Consider the following 19,663-nt stretch of genomic DNA (forward strand, 5'->3'; position numbering starts at 1 on the left):
TTGCATGGACGAGCCAGAGTACTCTAGCCCATTCCAGACACTCAACGCAGGGAGCACAGACTGGGAGGAAGGAGATACAGCAGAATAAAATTTTCTATTATACACGTTATATCTACCCTGACCACATTTATTCTATAAAGGCATGTGGTGCGCCTGTAAAGGGACTCTTTCTCTGTGTATCTCTGTAGATACACCTATCATAGCCTGAGGTAGTGCCAACACGAGTCAGATCTACATTAGGTACACAAGGTGGTGCACAAGGCATATTTATTGTATCGGTGTGGCAGCTGCCCCGCATAGTGGAGCTCCATGTACAATAATTCAAGAAACAGTATTTTAATGGTGAACGACGGAATGGAGAATCGGAGCAGTGAGGAAGCTCAAGTATGGGTAACGGAGGCCGAAGGAGAGAATGAATATGAGATGATGTATGAGGACGAGGAGCCAGCTACAGAGGAGACATTAGTGAGCCTGTTGTGGAATGGCGTGAAAACAATAGTGGTACCGTGTATGGCCTGTTTTGAACCTTGGAGAACTGACCTTGAGGACAGTGAAGGGGACAGTAGTGTGGTGAAATGGGAGGCACGAAATGGACTTATATGTCATACAAAATACAAACAATTGAACGCTACCTCAAAAATGAATCCGAGTGACAGTGCAATCCAAAATGGCGGGTCCAGCGGTCCTGGGAAACCACCGCGTGGGCCAGTTGCAGAGAATATTGCAAAAACTCAATCTGCAGAAAGTTGGCCAGGAGTGGCGCCAACGGAGAGACCCCGCCCTGTTGGAGGGTATGGCGCGAAAGCTGGAGCCGCGCTCACATGGACTGTGACTAGTTCCGCCCCTGTGCTGGGCCAGCCTACAAGTCAATGGGACATTCCCCAAGTTTCAACCAGGGGGAGTGGTTTCCTGTCTTGGCGGATGCGGATGGAGAAAGCTGGAGGAAGGGTTGGTGACCCAGCCCATGCCCTTAAGTTGCGAGGAACGAGCAAGCCGTACAGACCACTAGTGCGAGCACCCCCATTGGTGGCTATGGCTTGCAAACCAGAACAAGGGCCCTTGATAACAACTCATCCCTACTCGGCTCCAGGAGGCTTCCTTATTCTCCGAGAAGAGGGCGTAGAGACAGTGGCATGCCTATGCTTGCAGTGTCGACTGCCGGGCGGAGCAGTGAGCTCTACCGCCCAGTGTGGACTACAATATCTGTGGTCCATGCCTACTTTTATGCCGATGCAAGCAATAAAGACTGTGGAAGATGCCGCTATGCTGGCTGCGGAGCTTCCTGGTGTGCTATGGAGGGAGGCTACGAGTCCCAGTGAACAGGGACCCGCTCCGGTAATTAAAACAGAGCCAATAGAGAAGACCGGTCACCGACGCGGTGATAAGACGGGCCCGCGCCGCAAATCATCAGGCGGAATGCCCCGGCCAAATGCCAAATTGGAGTCTTCGGATGAGGAGTCCCTTAGTATTATTGCCGTTACTACCCGATCTCCAGCATACCATAGCAGCAGTACGACTAAAAGAGTGCCACTTACCGGTGTCGGTGAAGAACGGAGCAGAGTGTCGCCCATTCCGCGGCGGAGTCCCACGGCCGTGGTGACCAGCGGATCCGATGGCGGCAGGTCCACTCCAACGCCCCGGAGTGGTAAGCAGAGTCCATGCTCATTCCAGGCTTCCAAGATGGTGGTGGCGGAGGAAGGAAAGAGCCAGGCCCTGTCGGCGCCCCGGCGGAAAAAGGCATGGCTGGATCCGGATATCGTATTGGAGGAAGAGGTCCTGCTTGGGGATCCAACCCAAGATGGCTGCGGTACACGTGCGCATCCGGACATCACGTTCAGTGGAGTGGCGAAGGAAATAATAGTGCTCCAGCGATCGAGCAGTGGGGGTCGGACACCCTGGTCTGAGAGGAGCGGGCGGTCAAGGCAGCGATCGAGGAGTCGGGAGACCGGAGAGACGGAGAGTCCCTGCGGCGGAACCGGACCAGGTAGTGAAGAGGAGCGGGTCCTAGCCCCGTGGATACCAACTGTGCGGCCCTATCCTCAAACCCCAGTCCTAGCTAGACCCAAGGCCCTAGTTAAAGTTTCAGCCCCAGTCACTTCCCATTTTGGGTCATCTTCTAGTTTAGGGATGTCAGGGGATTCACGGATCGCTTCCGATGAACGGACTGGGAGCCTGGACTATGGGACCTCTGATGATGGGTCAGTGGGAGGAGGGAGGATTACACGACAGGTGTCGGTGTCCAGTGACTGTCCCAGTAATGTGAGTGTTACTATTGGGATCCAGAAAAGGGGTTCGGACAAGCAAGTACCGTCCGAGTGTACATCGGGCATATCTTCCGGGGGTGGCCCAGAGGAGGAAGAGCTGGAGGAGGTGTCCTTAGAGGAGGTCAGGGAAACCCGATGGTGGGCTCCCTTATTTGAACGCTATGTACCCTGGCTTGATAGAACCCGGTTCATCCTAGATCGAGAGGGGGTGATAGATCATTGGTGGGCTAGACGGGAGTTCACAGAGGAGAATCATCTCAGGGAAACCCAGGAAAGATGGTTTAAGATTGGGGCCAGAGGGGTTGGATGATCCGGTGGATCCAGATGAACCCCTGTCATGGGTGTTGCCGGGAAGAGCGGGCAGTGCTAAACTGACTAGGGCTTGCAGAGCAGAACGGGCCATTTTGGGAAAATATAAAAGAACCCATGGGCTAGAATATCCATATGTTCCTGAACCCCTCATGCAGGAGATAGAGGACCACCGGGATAGGTGGCTCAGGGAGGATATTGAGTATTACATGGTGTCCAAGGGAGGTGCTATTACGGGACCCCAAGCAGAAGAACGAATATCCCAATTGATGCGCGTCTGGAATATTGGGCGCAGCGTTTATATGCATAAAGTGGTGTACAGAGGGGAACGTGGCCTGCCTAGGGAGTACAGTGTCACTGTGACCGACATGGCGGGCAGAGAAGTGAAAAAGCCAGATCCTCGTCACTATTATTAGGGAGAAAGCAGTTGAGGTCTGGGAAAATAAATAGTGGAGCACCCCTGCTGGTCAGTGAGCGCTGTATTATAATATGTGTTAATCATGAAAGCATTGTTATAACTTTTGAATTATGTGTTCCTTTTTGCAGTGGTTCCTGGCAGAAAGGTACACCAAAATTAGGTCCCAGCCGGAACGGTGGGAATTCACCAGGGGGAGTATGTAGTCATGCCTAACAATGCCTACTGTCATCTCTCCTGCTAGCAGCAAGACCTGGTAAGTTACAGGAGTGCCAGCAGTAATTATGGAGGTTTGCCCTCACACCCTGGTGAGGTGCCCTATGTATGGATGGGAGTGGCTACATGTTCTGAGTCCATTGTTAGTGACCTCAGAGATGTGCCTGCATCCTGAGGTATATAAGGCACTACACTGCCTAAAGTTAGTGTGTGCGTGCGTAGAAGTGGAATTTTGAAGTACAAGGAGAAGTCACAAGTGTAAGGTGCCCCCTAGTGCCATAACTAGTGGCACCAACTAATCTTTAAGTTAGCTAAGGCCAACTGTGTCCAGGGACCTGGCACAGGGGTGATCTCCCTACGGGGAGAGGGAATCCCACTCCATTGTGAGGGCGTACATTTTGAAGGGAATCACGGAGAATGTGTGGCTGAGACGATTTACTGCAAAGGGCAGCTCGCCCACCTCTGGTACAATAAAGATGACTTGTGCAAAGAGAAGCCCCTGGTGTGATTTTTGCAATTACTCTCCTGGGGCCCTCACCACCACGAAGGAGTTCCTCATCAGGACCATCTAGAAGCATATGCATAGATCCCGATGAGGTGGAGGCGCTGTACATGATGTAAGTAGGACTCATCACCCACTACCTCAGATACCAGCCTTGTTGATATCCCTGAATACCATCACGCGGGAGACTCAGGAGTCCTGTTGCCTACAGGTGCACCACAAGACACACGCATGTAATGGGGCTGGATAGACCACAGGGGCCAATGTGAGATTGGGGGGGTCAGACCAGACACGAACACCCGTTACATATACGTACTACACTATACCACCACACCTTACAGGCCAGGTTTCCCCTCTTTCTATATGAGCCTTATCAACCATTTGATATGCAAACATCGCCATTCAGGGATACTCCATTTCTAGGAAAGACAGGTCAAAGAGAGGAGGAGGGGTGTTATTTTATATTGCAGTCACCTTACAATTTACGCTGCTAAATTTCCCCCTAAGCCCACCCTTTTTGAAATCCTAGTTGGCAAAATCTGCCTCCCCTTATCTAAGCCCGTCTTAATTGCTGGCATCTACAGCCCCCTAAAGCCCCTCTACAGTCCCTGACTGATATCACTCAGTTTTTTGGCTCAATTTTCTCTCTGAATGAGAAGAGTGAGCTGCTAGTTCTTGGGGATTTCAACTACACATGGCTCGATCCTAAAAACAACAAAATCCAGATACAACTCAAGTCACTTAACCTAATGCAACTAATTTCCCAACCCATATCGATAAACCTGAAATCTCACAACCATTTGTTGCTAGACTGGATTCTCTCCTCTAGTCCCAGCAGAATCCAATCCTCTGGCATCCTTCCTGACATTTTCAGTGATCATGCAATAGTGTACTGTGTAAAGAAAATCAAACCACCCAAATCAAGCCATAAAGTTTTCCTCACTAGAAAATTTGGAACTTGAACCCACAACAGTTTCTGGCTGACCTTACCAACTTCCTTTGGTACAGAATCGACTTAATTCCCGACCCCGATTCTTCCCTCGACTATTTCCAATCCGAGTTCTTAAAACTCTGTGATACCCATGCTCCACCAGACAGAATAAGAGTATGGATGGCCCACCTTCCGTGAGTTACAACCGACCTTATAGCGCTCTACCATTTTAGGGAAGCCTTGTGGAAAAGCTACAAAGTAACTGGCATGACCAAGGATCTTAATAACTACAGATGCAAACAAGCCATGCAAAAGCACAATATTACTCTGACAATCTTCACCAGAATACATCCAATCCAGCTAATTTCTGTAAAGTCATCAACAATATATTCCAGCTTTCTAGCCATCAACAACCATGTAATATCATTAAAGTGGATATTACTCTCACAAATCCCACTGACATTGCAAATGCATTATATCAGCGTTTCCCAAATGGTGGGTCGCGACCCGGCACCGGGCCACGGAAGCAAAATTGCCGGGTCGCAGCGAGGCTGGCCGCGCGGTGTCCCTCCCCCTCTCCTTGCGGCGGCCCGAGGTGAGGTACAGGACGGTGCTGAAGAGGTGCAGGCTGCCAACACCATGCTCCGCCGCCCACAGGACACGCCACCCACCAGTGACATGCTCCACCGCCTACAGGACACGATGCCCTGGTGTAGGTAGGAAGTGGTAGCGGGGGTGTTGTACCTGTGCCGACCTGTCCTGGCGCTCCCTTGGTGGGAGATGGTCCCCTTGGTGCGGGAGATGATGCTGGGGTGGGCAGTGGTGGCTCTGCGGTCGTTGGCGGGCTGGGGGAGGCGGGGAGCCCTTCCAGTTACTCACATCTGTTGCTGCCTCTGTAATCCACTGTGTGTGTGTGTGTGTATATGTGTGTGTGTGTGTGTGTAGAGGGGAGAATGTGTGTGTGTGTGTGTATGTGTAGGGGAGTGTGTGTGTGTATAGGGGAGAGTGTGTGTGTGTATAGGGGATAGTATGTGTGTGTATAGGGGAGTGCGTGTGTGTGTGTATAGGGGAGAGTGTGTGTGTTTGTGTGTGTGTGTTGTGGCAAGACGGCCTCGCGGCAGGGTCAGTAAGATGCTAGACATGATGGGAAACTTTAAACTGTAGTGGTTTATTAGCCACAACCAAAATAAAGTATGGGTGCACTGTCCCTTTAAGAAACTACTTTCTAGAAAATAAAGCTTATTCCCGTTAGGGAAACTAACTCACTTCTTGAGCCCTTACTAACAGGGCAGCCAGCTAATCTTGTTATGCCCAAAACATGTGTATGTGTGTGTGTGTGTGTGTGTGTGTGTGTGTGTATAGGGGAGAGAGTGTGTGTGTGTATAGGGGAGTGTGTGTGTATGTGTGTGTGTGTGTGTGTGTGTGTGTATCAGTGGCTGTGTGTGTGTGTATATCAGTGGCTGTGTGTGTGTCTGTGCAGGCCAGCAGTGGCTGTGTCTGTTCAGGTCTAACTGTGTGGGTGTCTGTGTGAGTGTCTGTAGGTCAGTGACTGTGTGCGTCTGTGCAGGTCAGACAGAGAATGCGGGGGGGGGGGGGTAAGGGTGAGAATATATATATGAAATCTGTATGGACATTCATAACTGTTTTATTTTACCTATAGGCCAGTATAGGCGATAACATTTTTAGTGGGTCACAAGGAGAAGTTCAAAAATAACCGGGTTACGGAAAAAAAAGTTTGGGAAACGCTGCATTATATGATTACTTTGTGAGGTGTGCTACTAATTTATTAGCGAAACACAACCTGAACTACAAACATAAACCTCATTCTGGGAGTGCCTCTATAGTCCCACCCTCTCCCAACACTGCCCACATTTTTCATTTTGTCCCAGTATCTGAAGAGGAGATTGCACAAGCACTCCCCAAATTAAAACTAAGCAGCCAATGTGGACCAGACATACTGCAATCTTAGTTCCTAGAACTTGGTGCCCCAGCTATTGCCAAACCACTTGCTTCCCTAGTCAACTCTATTCTGTCTGCAGACCATATTCCTAAAACCTGGAAAACTGCCAGAGTTGTCCCAATCATCAAAAGTGGGCACAAAAATACTGTCTCAAACTACAGGCCAATCTCTCTTCTCCCAATACTATCCAATACTATCCAAAGTCATGGAAAAATGTGTACACTCCAAATTAAGCGATAACTATACCAAGACAAATTTCTCTGGCCAATTCCAATCTGGCTTTCGCCCCAAATACTCCACGATAACTACCTAAAAGTTAGCAAAGAGATCCAGTGTGGAATGGAACTGGGACAACGCACTGGTGCAATATTCCTAGATTTTGCAAAGGCTTTTGATACTGTTGATCGTGTTCTCTTGCTAAACAAACTGCTGTGCTCTGGAATAGGGAAGCATGCTTTAAACTGGTTTCATTCCTACCTATCAGGTAGATCCCAACATATATCTATCTCGAGTACTAACTCCAACCCCTTGGATATCACCTGCGGTGTCCCGCAAGGCTATGTTCTGAGGCCCCTACTCTTCTCAGTTCATCAATGATTTTCCTACAGCTTGTAAGGGAGCTTCAATACACATGTATGCGGCTGACACAATCCTATATGCACAAAGCCATAGCCTCTCCGACCTTGAACACATACTTTAATCTGACTTTTTGAGACTTGAAAATTGGATTTCCCAAAACAAACTGTTTTTAAACACTGACAAGACTGTAACAATGGTATTTGGGGGAAAAGGCAACATTTTTAAAGTTTCCAATGAAGGAGCTCCAGATCAGAACCAAAGCTTAAACCACCCTAGCTGCTGTTACTAGTTTAAAATACTTGGGTATATGGTTTGATTCCCATTTAACATTTGGGTTGCACATTGATATCCTGACATCCAAAACCTATGCCAAACTAGGTGTACTTTATAGGAACAAATCCTCCCCAAATCTGCTGGTCAGAAAGCATATCGCACAGCAGATACTAATGCCAATTATAGACATAGTATATGGCACGGCACCCCAAACCCACCTTGGCAAACTTGATACCCTCTACAATTCAATATGCCGTTTTGTCCTCAAATGCAACTATAATACACATCATTGCGTAATACTCAAAGAACTAGATTGGTCATCACTTGAATCTAGGCACAAAGTTCATCTTTCCTGTCTTGCCTTCAAATACTTTCTGGGCAAGCTACCCGTCCATCTAAACAAGTCCCTCAGCCCTACAACATGCAGCACTTATCATCTGAGATCTGACTCCAAAAGACTGTTCATTGTCCCAAGGCTCAACAAAGTATCCGGCCGTTCCTCCTTCTCTTAACGTGCACCTCACAACCGGAACAATCTGCCGGAGACTCTCACATCCACCACTAGTATAAGTTCTTTTAAAACTAAAGCTGTCTCACATTTTAATCTGCTCTGCAGCTGTTGCCTATGTCTATAATATATATTATCTCTAACTGTGCATGCAATGTCTTGTATATAATGTATATCCGGTTCACTTAATGTAACTATGTATTTGTAACCATGTATTTGTCATCACAACTCAGTGCCCAGGACATACATTGAGAGTTACCTCTCGTTTTCAAGTATTTCTTCTGGGTAAAACATTTTATAAATAAATAAATATTACCCTCTGCAGGTTTGCCACCTCCTGCATTTGTTCATGGCACCTGACGTTTTCCTTCAACAGCTTCAGTTGCTCTTGGAGCATTGTTGTCTCCTTTATTTTGTGCTTCAGTCTCAAAATGCCCACATTGAACTGCATCTCCTCCTGCTTCTGGCAGAACATCATCCTTAAGCGTGGGAACTAGAAGGACAGGAATCAAGTGAATGGACAGAAGAGACCATTTGAAACACTGCAAAAGAATCTTACTTCTACGTGTTACAGATGCATAGGTTTGCTGGACGTCATTCCCCTGCTGCATCCAAGTGACTTCAAGTCTGGCTGATTCAGGAAATGTTTACTTGAACCCTTTGAGTTCCCGAGGGGTCGCGGCACCAGAGTGCCCTAGTATCCTCCAGCACAGCACAATCACGTGACCGCTCCTCAGAGCTGATGGCGTCACTCCTCCTCAATGCTTCAAAAGAAGCGCAGAGTGCGATCTCACGCAAGATAACAAACTGAAAGCCCAGTGGCTACATCATGGAGCACTCAAAGGGTTAAAGCAGCAATCCAGGCTTTTCACATATATATATTTTACTGTATTTTAAATAACGGGTTCACCGGAGATGAACCATGGCACTACGAGCTACAGGGACCCGACCCCTGTTCCTGAGATATTAATTTTGAAATTCCCTTACAAGAATTGTTGTCCGGGCGAAACAATATGGCCACAGCAGTCAGCATAACTCTGGAGGCCAGTAGTAAGCCATGTCATCATCGTGGGAATTTGACATTGGGAGACCCCACCGCCATCTTTTCTTTTCAAGTACTGACAAAAGTAAAAAATGTAATATCTTGGCAATACGGGGGTCCCTGGAGCTTTGAGTGCTGTGGTTCAGCTATGGGGTATTCCCTAGTTCATATGAGCTAAAAACCCAAATAATTTATTTTGAGGGGTTTGCTCCTATATTAAGGGCAGAGAGAACTGCAGAGTCTGGTAGAGGCGTATTCTATAAGCCTTAATAAAAAAAAAATCGCTGGGCCGGTTACACCGCCAGTTTTTTGAACGTTGCTATGACGGTATTCAGAAAGCCTCAATTACCTCTGATAGCAAAATTCCGAAAAGGGGCGAGTAACCGGCGACGTGATGATCGTCTCTTTCTAAAGAGCTTACCCGGCGGTTTGTTCCAGCTGCAGAGAGAGCTGCACAGAGAGAGCCGCCTCTCCCTGCGCATATCTCACCAGCGATCGAAATATTTTAATATTAGTGTAGATGAGCAGGTGGTCTCCGAGGCAGAACCACGTTGATTTGAGGTCCGTGGACCCCTGCATCCTGAGATACGCGCCCCGTTATAGGGTGACGGTATCCCCTATGCATTTAAATGTCTCGCATCACGTGACCGTGGGCATAAAATGCATAGGAGATACCGGCACCCCATAATGGGGCCTGTATCTCGTGAAGCAGGTGGTAACCCGGACCTCAAAACAACGCAGTTTTGCTCCGTTGATCCCCTGCTCATCTACACTAGTATTAAAATGTATATTAAAACAGCTTCATTACCTTAGCGGCTAGCCGCTAAGGCAATGAAGGGGTTGTCACGGGAGACAAGGTAATTTACACCTTTATACCGGGATCATTTATTGAGCAAAACCAAGAAGTAAAACAAATTGTCATTTATTCCATTGAAACAGACGTACACACAGTGAATTACAAATAACAAGAGGAAACGCACTTACTGGAGGATCTGGGTTAATAAACTAACCTTTCCTGGCTCAGATAGTACTTAAAACAAAGTCTTTAGGTTACCGGGATGTACCCGCGAAAGTCCTGGAACTCAATTCGGCATGAATTAATAGACGCCACCGCTGTATCCACTCCGGAGCTGCTGAAATCCAAATGCTCTGGTGCTCTTTTCGGCTTGTAGTTCCAGCCACAAACGCTACACTCTATTCTGAGAACTTGTCCCCGGAAAGCTGGACTTCGAAATGTTCTTGACTTGTAAATCTCTGAAGCCAGTCGCTGCTATTCCTCACAGAGCATCTTTTGGTGCTTTCAAATTTGCCGCTGCTGTCTTGGCACTAGGAATCTGAGGTCCGGATTGGCTGCTGGCTTTCTTATAGTATTTCAGATTCATTCATGAAATCCAAGCGTGGGAATTTTATAACCAGCCAATCAGCTGCTTGCCAGTCTTCCAAAGTGAGTTTGCCACCATAGCCACTTATTATTCAGAAGCCACACGCAGGGCTAGGTGTCTAGGGAGGCAACTACTTGCCGGAATGGCTTGTATTCATCCCAGGATGTGGATACTCCACCCAACCATCCTGCTCTGCTTTCAAGTCCGGACCTAGCCCAGACCTGCTGGCACTAACTTGGTAGCCATTTGGTCCCTTAGGTTCCCGGGCTTGAAAATTCCCTGCTCATGTTACAGTGTACAAAGCATAATACATTTTAAATAGACCTGTTTAATAAAATATACTTTTATACTGTGTCTTGCTAAAAATGTCTAAGTCTTTCTTTGGTGTCAGGGATAGAATAAGAATGTATACTTCCTATTCTCACTAGCCAAATCCCTGCCACACTGCAAAAACCTGATTTTACATCTTTACACAAAATAAACCCCACAGCTTTATCCTATAGCTGGAGCACCGCCTGAACCCCTATACCAGGTTCAGGGTGACTGGGGCATAAACTGGCCATCCCCCTTTATACTAGGGAACCCTGTACCAGTCTGGGGATACCCCTTTTACCTTTCCGGTCTGTGCTGAAGCAGGGACTCCTGGCGGTAAGCTGCAAGAACGTTTTCAGGATAGGATTTTGACCGGAGCATTGTGCTTCAATGTATCCGAGAATCTTACCTGATTCCTGGATACAATTTTGGGGTATCCAGTAACTCTGAAACCCCGCTACATAGCCACAATCTGTAAAGATTTTCTCCACAAAACCCACCCTGAAAAACAATCTCTGCTTGCTGACATTCCTGGAAAGGCAAAAACATAACAATTCTTTATTGTCGCATATTTTACATACAGGCACAGCAGTACATATACAAGAGTCAGGTCGAAGAGCTGACACTCTAAGACCCCAAAACATGGATCAGGGGCAACCAAGTGGGCTTGACCTTTATTAGTGAGCCTGGTTACCCCTTCACCGTCACAGGGGTTAAACCTCATTAGTCTGTTTCTTGGGGCAGAGGGGGTGGATGAAGGGGGTAGTAGTCCCAGGGTGGGTGATTAGGCCTGCCTGGAAGGTTGTGGGAGGAGTAAACCCCTTCACTACCATAGTGGTGGGAACCACTATGGTAATGAAGGGGTTAACCAGTCCCGCTACCCCCCGGTAGGCCTAAACACCCACCCTTGGGGCTACTACCCCCTTCCCCCAATCCCTCTACCCCCAAGAAATAAAAATAAACACAACAACCCTACTACCCACCTCCTCTACCCCCAACAACCCCCCAGAACACATACAGTACATTAATGGGCAAAATAACTATTATCCAGATAAAAATAAAAACACTAGCCAACAAGATGTATGCGTTTATCGCCCACTTATTGAGGCTTTCAGAATAGCAAGTCGAAAAGGCCTTGATAAGTGGGTTATGAAGGCTTATAGAATAGGCCCCTTAGTGTTTATAAACTATTTATTGACACATATCTGCAGCCAATGGATTCCTACTGGACCTTTATATGGACTACAACAGGCCTGTCACCTCTCACTGATTTCTTGTATAAGCATCTCACAGACTTCAATGGAGTCTAAATCATCTGATTCTCTACTCTAAAGGAGCAGTATCAATTTATTCTTTTACTCCCCCTCTTTTTTGACATGAAAGGGAAGTAGGGGATCATCGTTAATTTCAGTTTCAGGATACATTCCTGCAAAGGTGGCGCCGTTACCACCTACGAGGGCTGGCAATGGGGACAAGCAGCCTGGTGATTTAAATCCCCCACGTTACGCGGGCAAATAGGAAGCTGGGACGTCGTCAGCCACTGTCTGCACTTTTCCAGTATGTATCTCAGGAACCAGGTGGTCCTCAGAGCTGAAATGAAAGTGGTTCATGTCCTGCGAGAGGGATTGGGTGGGTTGGTCCTTTAAAAAATCTCATGACACAAGCTTCCCCAAAATAATTGATGGAAAAAACACAGAAAGTCTGTTTGCTGCCATATTCTATTTAGAAATCAGAAAATAAAGAAAAGACACCGTTCAATGGGAGCCATTTTAAAACTTCCCAGAAATCTTTGGCTTTATAAACAGGTATGTACAAAATCATCTTTAAATTATATATATCCTCAACTTTAAATTATATATATCCTCAGCGCTCAACATCAATAATAAATCCTTAATATATTCTGAGAACAAACTCCATAAATAATCCTGCTGATGATGACTCCAGAACACTGGATTTTCTTTTCTTCTTATACTCTCATAGAATAGTTTTACACCAGGTAAAAAAGGACAAGAGAGCAAGCGCATGCAGGATTAGGCGTTCATGCTTAGAGCGGCATGCTTAGAGCGGCAACGCTCAAACATATTGAGTCTATGGGAACATCCATAGAGAGCGCGCACACACGTGAGCGACGGTGCGGTTGTGTTTTTTGCTAGACAAAAAATGTTGTCTCGCGAAAGAACAGCTGGAAAAAAGGAGCTCTCAGAGCCCACTATTTTCCGGTCCTGTGGCGATTTGGCTGCTGTGTCTAGACGATTAGGAGCTGCATTATCATTTTTAACATGGAAGTGGAGAATGGGGGCTACTGAATGTTAATATGTCACTTTTATCCTAATCCTGCATGCGCTTGGTTTCTTATTGTCATTTGCAAAATCATACAACATAAAACAATGAACCGAATGAAACCCCATAGGGAGGTTTGTAGGCAGCATTAGCAAGTATATAATGTGCATTTTAAAATCAAGTACGCATAGACAGCTCCTTTAAACAATACACCATTCCTTTAACTGATGGTACTGAAGGGATTATAGATGCATGCTTATATTTTCTATTTGATTTTTTTTTTTAAATGCTATTTGAGGGATCGGTGCTTTAACCTGCTGTAGGTAGCGAGTACACTACGACAATCATCTGCAGAAATTATATTCTCTCTACTCGTCATTAGCATCTTTATATAGTGTTAGTGTGGGCTTGGGCTGTAGTAGGCGTGCGCTGCAGGGACAAGAGCCGCCCATCAATGAGTCCGGGCCTGTTGTGAGGGACGGCCGCCGCTCTGCGCGGCGAGTTTTTCAGGCATACATGAAAATTGAGATTAGAGCTAGCGACGGAGCGCTAGGCCACGCCCCCCAGCGGTTCTGCCAATGAGGGTGAAGCTAGCGGGTGACGTGGGGCCATAGATTTACAGAGAAAGGAGCACCAGGAGCCATTATGGGCACAGGAAACATGCCTCAAAATTTCTGGAGTAAGTCCTGTGTTATGTATCAGTACTCCTGCTAGATCTTATGATGTTTAATGGTCTTTGTTGAATTATCTAATCTGGCCATGAACCACAAATTCTGCTAAAACAGAGCTAATTTACAGTTAACAAGTGGTTTGCTGCTGAATCAAAAGAGCAGCTAACATTCCTCTACTGTGCTGCTATTCCCATCTTTGCGATTGACCCAAAGATTTACCTCACTGAAGACAACCATCTTTTCACCTTCCAAAATACTTTTGAACAACTGCACTATCTTCATGGGCTCCTGCTGGGACATCCTCTGCAATTGGAAAGTAAGACACATGTTCGTAAGTAAGAAATTGGATGCAGGAACTATGTTTCCCTCCATATTTATTTAGATATTTTATAACTACTATATTGTAAATATGAAACTTAGTCCAAGGCTAACTTTCCAATAATAATTTATTTGTTGCAGTTAATATTCAGTCAGGTGGGTAAAACTAATACAATGGATGAAGAGACAGTTGTGAGTAAGGCATGGGAAGTGAAGAGGAATAAATCAAGAATCAAAAGGTAGAGCAGAGAAGGTAGAGCCTGGAAGGTAAAAAATTAGAACTTTGTAGCTGACTGTAGAATACAGAATATACTGAGAAACTAGTTGATGGATTTAAGGAGATAAGCAGAGAAAGTGCGTTTGTACAGATTATAAGGGATATGGCTGTAAGGCATTGAGGCTAATTGGCGGGAGATTACAACAGTGGCTATAGGTAAGTCCCACTGTCTCTTTCTACCTCAACCACCAAAATTAGATTATTATGAGCAAGATGCACTGACAATACAACATGAAAATGTAAAATATTTGAAAAGGAATTCTGAAGATGGGTTACCGGGATGTGGCCCTTGGGGTTTCTCTACTAAGATATTACCCTATTGTGAGAGAATTCCTAAGTGGTAATGCCCGGCAGTCTAGAGACCATGTTACACACCATAGAATTGTATTTAGCTGCACTGATCTAGTTGACACACGGCTACAGTATCTGCACACATTCCACATTAGAAAGAAGGAGAGAATAGGCAGACAGGGACAGTTCCACTACCTTAACATCATTTGCAAACTGAAGAACCATGTGTGCTTCACTCCCACAAGTCCCAGACGTCCTCTCAAGTTCCTCCACCAGTCTCTGTAATAGTGAGTGTGCCATTTCATTACAGAACAAATCGTTCTCATTGATGAACTCCCTGTAAGTATACAAATAAATAAATAAGAATCAAACACAGCATGATATAATATTCCCTTTACATTTCATGGGCATTCATTCATGGACATAGAAGGCAAGTACCATCTCTTAAACACACTAGATTCTTAGCAGGATGTGATACCAGTATTCCCTTCTGTCAAGAGACGTTCTGTTATATCACGGGGTGTTGCTGTCGTGTTGCAGGAATCCGGTTTTGGATTTTTAACCCCTGAAGAAGCTCTTTTAGAGCGAAATGCGTAGGGTGAGGCTTGCAGTCTGTTTGAAGACCCTCAGATGTTTGGTGGATATCTTTTGAGGACATTAAGCCGAGATTTTGTTCTCCCTTCACTGGACATTGCCATCTTTCCCGTGGGTGGCCGTTGCCGGTGGATCATCAGTGAGGGAAGGAGTGCTGCTGTTTTTCTCTACTGTCTGACCCGGGGTGGTCTCAACACTTATATTTACGGCCTATTTGTAAGTGCATTACTTTTTTTTACTGTATCTATATTAAAAAAAAACTGCACTATTGGTGTGTCTTCTATATTTGTCATATATGGGAATTCTCTCCCTTTGGAAATACCCTTCCTGGATCTGAGGGATGCTGTCTCGGGAGTATCTGAACAATCAGACATGAGTTGGCTACTCATCACAACCACACTGCTCTTACCACTCACGGAACATGTGAGTGAGATATTTATTAATTGTAATAATTTCAATTATTGTTGAAACATTATGGCACTATATGTGTTTTTTCCCCTCTTTTTTTCATAATCTGGATTTATTTGCGCTCCTGATTTTCTGTTTCTGCGTAATCTGTATGGACTTGGATTGAGTCCACTTCTGGAGCTGCATTATTTCCAGTTGTATAAATGTATTACTTTATCACTGTGTTCACTGGGTATAATATTAATGGTATTTGCGCTTGATTTTCTTTGCCTTCACTAGACAGAACTGCAGAGTTGAACAAAAGTGAATTTATTGGAAAAAGTTTCCACAAACTTCCAGTACATAAAACACACACACAAACTCGCCCAACTGAGGTAACTGGGGGAAAACCTAAAGTCCTAGGGGCAGGGATCTCCGTCTGGAAGCTTACCAAAAGACGCATTCCCAACTTGCACCACTGTCCTCTGTACTATGGGCAGCACTGCCTTGCTCTCGCTGGCTAGCAGTTTTAAGTTCCCAGTCATTGCTTCACTCCAAACAGCTCCAGCCAATGCTGCACACACAGACTGCAGCAACATTAGATGCTCCAAACCCCTGCACTGGGTCTCCTCAGTTCCTTTCTGCTGACTCCCTGTCAGCTCTTCCTTCACAGGGGTTCTACCAGTCAACGGCCAGCACACAGCATTCACCAAGTATATCAAGTCCAGAATGACTCTGTTGAGGCTGGGGAGAAGACGTATTTATACCCCTGTTCCAAATGGAGATGCCAGGTAGTCTGGGGAAGGAACAATATTCCTGGTCTTTGCACACGGCCATAGACTAGGTTGATGAGATTACTGGGGTTGAAGGTGGGCCAGGGCAATGCTGATACAATACAATTCCACAGGTAAACCACACAGGATCAGCCACAGGGCTTAAAGCTTTCTTGCAGAGCAAGTCTACTCAGCAGTCAACCTCTCCCTGGCTCCTCAATAATGGGCCTAATACCATTACAGTGTCCAGGCCTACAATACCAACTCTGATGTGATTATAGCCCACTCTTGAACAGGGCTGTACATCACTGCTTCACATACTTTAAAGGAAACATATATAGGACTAGTACCATAAACTGTACAGGAATAACTACATCAAATCATTGACAGGTAGGGGTAATGGCGGGCTTAACCTTTATTTAAAAGCAGACAAATATACCCCTACCGGCACAACCCTCCTCCAGGGCCGTCTTAACAGCATTATAGGCCCCCGGGCAAAGCAGTGCACTGGGCCCTGCCAACTCTCCGCTACAAGTTGTAATTTTTCTCCTTCTACCGAGTTAACGGGAGATTTGAATGTTGAGGCGGGTGATCGGACAATTAGTGTTAAATTCTAGTCTGTGCATAGATTAGCATGGGGCCCCTACGCTCGTGGGGCCCCCGGGCAACTGCCCAGCGTGCCCATGCGTTAAGACGGCACTGCCCTCCTTCCCTGCTTCTCCCCTACATGCTCCTCAACTGCTTCTACCCTACATGCTCCTCACCTGCTTCTACCCACATACTTCCTTCCTCATCTGCTTTCCCCAAACATGCCCCCCTTCTTACCTGCGTTCCTCCAATCCATCTGCTTCTCCCCTACAGTACAAGCGCTTCTCTCCTACATGTTCCCTGCTCACTAGCTTCTCCCTCCCTCCTTATCAGCAGGAAAACAACATATACACTTCAACAAAAAATTAAAGATAATTTCAAAATAAAGACTTCCATTAACTGAAGCTACTATTCAATTAGTTACAGTAACAGTTAGAAGGGGAAGCAGGGGCAATAAGAAGAGGCAGGCCAGTTCTGAGCTGACCCATCCCAATAGATTTGCCATATTGAGTGAAGATATTGGGAGTGTCAGGGCAGAAATGGCAAGGCTGGGGGAGACTGATTTCTCTAGCAGCCAAGGGAATAGTTCCTCAGCACAGAGGGGACGCAAGATGCTCAGATACCAAGAATGATATTGGTGGTAGGGACTCCATTATTAGGAAGGTAGATAGGGCAATCTGTTGCCATGGCCGCATGAACCAAACAGTTTGTTGACTCCTGGGTGCTTGGGTTCGGCCCATTGTGGAAAGATGGAGGGTCCTAAAAAATTCTTTCAGGGATCTAGGCCAAAAGCTTAAGGCAAGGACCTCCAAGGTAATATTTTCTGAAATACTACCAGTGCCATGCGCTACCGCAGGGAGACCGTCAGAGATTAGGGAGGTTAATGCATGGCTAAGGAAGTGGTATAGGAAGGAGGGTTTTGGGTTTTTAGAGCACTGGGACTCCTTTTCTGAGAGGTGCCACCTTTATTCTAGGGACGGATTGCACCTCAAAGAAGAGGGATCTTCTGTGCTAGGGGGGAGAATGTTAAAAAGGTTGGAGGAGATTTTAAACTAGGATGGAGGGGGAGGGGAATGAAACAGATAACGAACTAAATAGAACAGATGAGGAAACAAGGGGTTATGGAGGTAGAATGGGGGCAAGTGCGAGTTTGACAAGCAGCGAGACACCCATAGTAAATACAGATAATACTAGAAAACTTCTAAAGACTAAACCAGATTGGTGCAGAAAGGAAGGAGCAGATAATTATATAGTTATTATTATTATTATTATTATTATAACATAATAGTACAGGCTGAAAAAAACTTAAATGCATGCTTGCTAATGCAAGAAGCCTGACAGATAAAATGGTGGAGCTTGAATTAATAGCGGCAAGGGAGCAGCATGATATCATGGCATTACTGAAACATGGTGGGATGAAACTCATGACTGGGCAGTTAATTTAGAGGGTTTTTCCCTTTTTTTGGAAGGATTGAGCAAATAGAAGAGAAGATGGAGTATGCGTATATGTTAAACCGGATCTAAAACCTATTAGTATTTTTTGCTGTGCTTCACAGTACTTTTTTGATTATAGCACTCCCTTTTTCTATTATTATATTGTTGATATTTGTAGTGAATGATTTAAGTACTTAGCTGTTCTCTTTTGATTGTATATTCATTGATATTGCAATGGAATCTGAGAATATCACTTTAGACTTTGACGTCCTTGAAAAAGGAGGAAAAGGAGTATGGGAGATATTTTTTCCAGACAGGCAACACCCACACAGACACCTGCACTTACACCCACTTTGAAAGAGAAGTTTAATCAGTTTAAAACCACGCTAATTAAACAGAGCAAAACATGGAGCTTGAGTGTGCTGAGGTGGGTGACTGGTTGATTTTAAGTGCTGCTTGTATTAAGTGTGCAGTTAGAACTAGAAGGAAAGGGAAGTGCTGTGTATACTGGTGTATACTAGCAGAGGTGGCTGAATTTGGGGTGTGTGCAATGGGTTAATTTCTTTTCAAAGTGTGTGGTAATTAAAAGCCTATAGGAGAGAAGAGGAAATAAAAAGTTTTTTTTTCTCTCTCCTGTCTGAGCCAGCAGTGGGTGTGGATAGTTAATTGCTAACCTAACACACCTGGTGGTTGTCCCTATTTAAACAGAGGTTGCTCACAAATCCAGACCTTGCGTGTGCTGATCTGCGTGGCTGGTTGTTTTCAAGTGCTGGTTGTACTAAGTGTGCAGTTAGAACTTGACGAAGTTTGAACAAGGATGGGGTTAAACAAGGTATAGTATATTGAAGTACAGTTTATTATTATTATAAACGTCATAGTTGCTAGAATGAGCAGGATTGAGAATGCCACTCAATGCACATTTTGACACATGTATGTGTACTTAGAACAGCTGTTGCAAGGAGCATACAGCTGTGAGAAGTGTGAGCGGGTGGTCTCTTTAGAGCAGGGGTGGGGAACGTCCGGCCCGCGGGCCGCATAAGGCCCGCAAAATGATTTGGTCCGGCCCCCGTGCGGCCCTGCCCTTTATATTTAAAAATAATAATAATAAAAAAAAAAATGGCAGCGATTCTGCATGCGCAGAGCAGAGGTCAAGCAGGGCAAGACCGGAGTCTGATGCCTGTGAGCCCGCTCCCCCCCCCTCTTCCCAACTTGGGACTGAGGGCGGGGAAGCCCCAACCCAGCATCCCCCGCGCTGTGCTGACCTGCGCACTACCAGAGGACAGCCAGTGTGGGGTTTACAGTGAGCAGTGCGGCTCTGCACTTGGCTGTCAGCTCAACCCAGGAAGCCCAAACCACT

The 19,663-nt window shown here is 45.9% G+C and overlaps 1 protein-coding gene across 9 annotated transcripts in view; it reads right to left on the reverse strand.

Annotated features, from left to right (window-relative positions):
* The window catches only part of STAT6 (signal transducer and activator of transcription 6), a 206,826-nt gene that overhangs the window by 87,652 nt on the left and 99,511 nt on the right, over nt 1–19,663 (reverse strand). For all 9 annotated transcript variants that reach the window (XM_075591487.1, XM_075591486.1, XM_075591488.1 and 6 more), the window contains 3 exons: nt 14,726–14,867; nt 13,864–13,947; nt 8,274–8,450 (listed from right to left, as the gene is read on the reverse strand). In XM_075591487.1, the coding sequence (XP_075447602.1) occupies nt 8,274–8,450; nt 13,864–13,947; nt 14,726–14,867 (403 nt within the window). The remainder of the gene's footprint in view (nt 1–8,273; nt 8,451–13,863; nt 13,948–14,725; nt 14,868–19,663) is intronic.

The sequence above is a fragment of the Ascaphus truei genome, chromosome 3 (genome assembly GCF_040206685.1).
Source record: "Ascaphus truei isolate aAscTru1 chromosome 3, aAscTru1.hap1, whole genome shotgun sequence".
Taxonomy (NCBI): domain Eukaryota; kingdom Metazoa; phylum Chordata; class Amphibia; order Anura; family Ascaphidae; genus Ascaphus; species Ascaphus truei.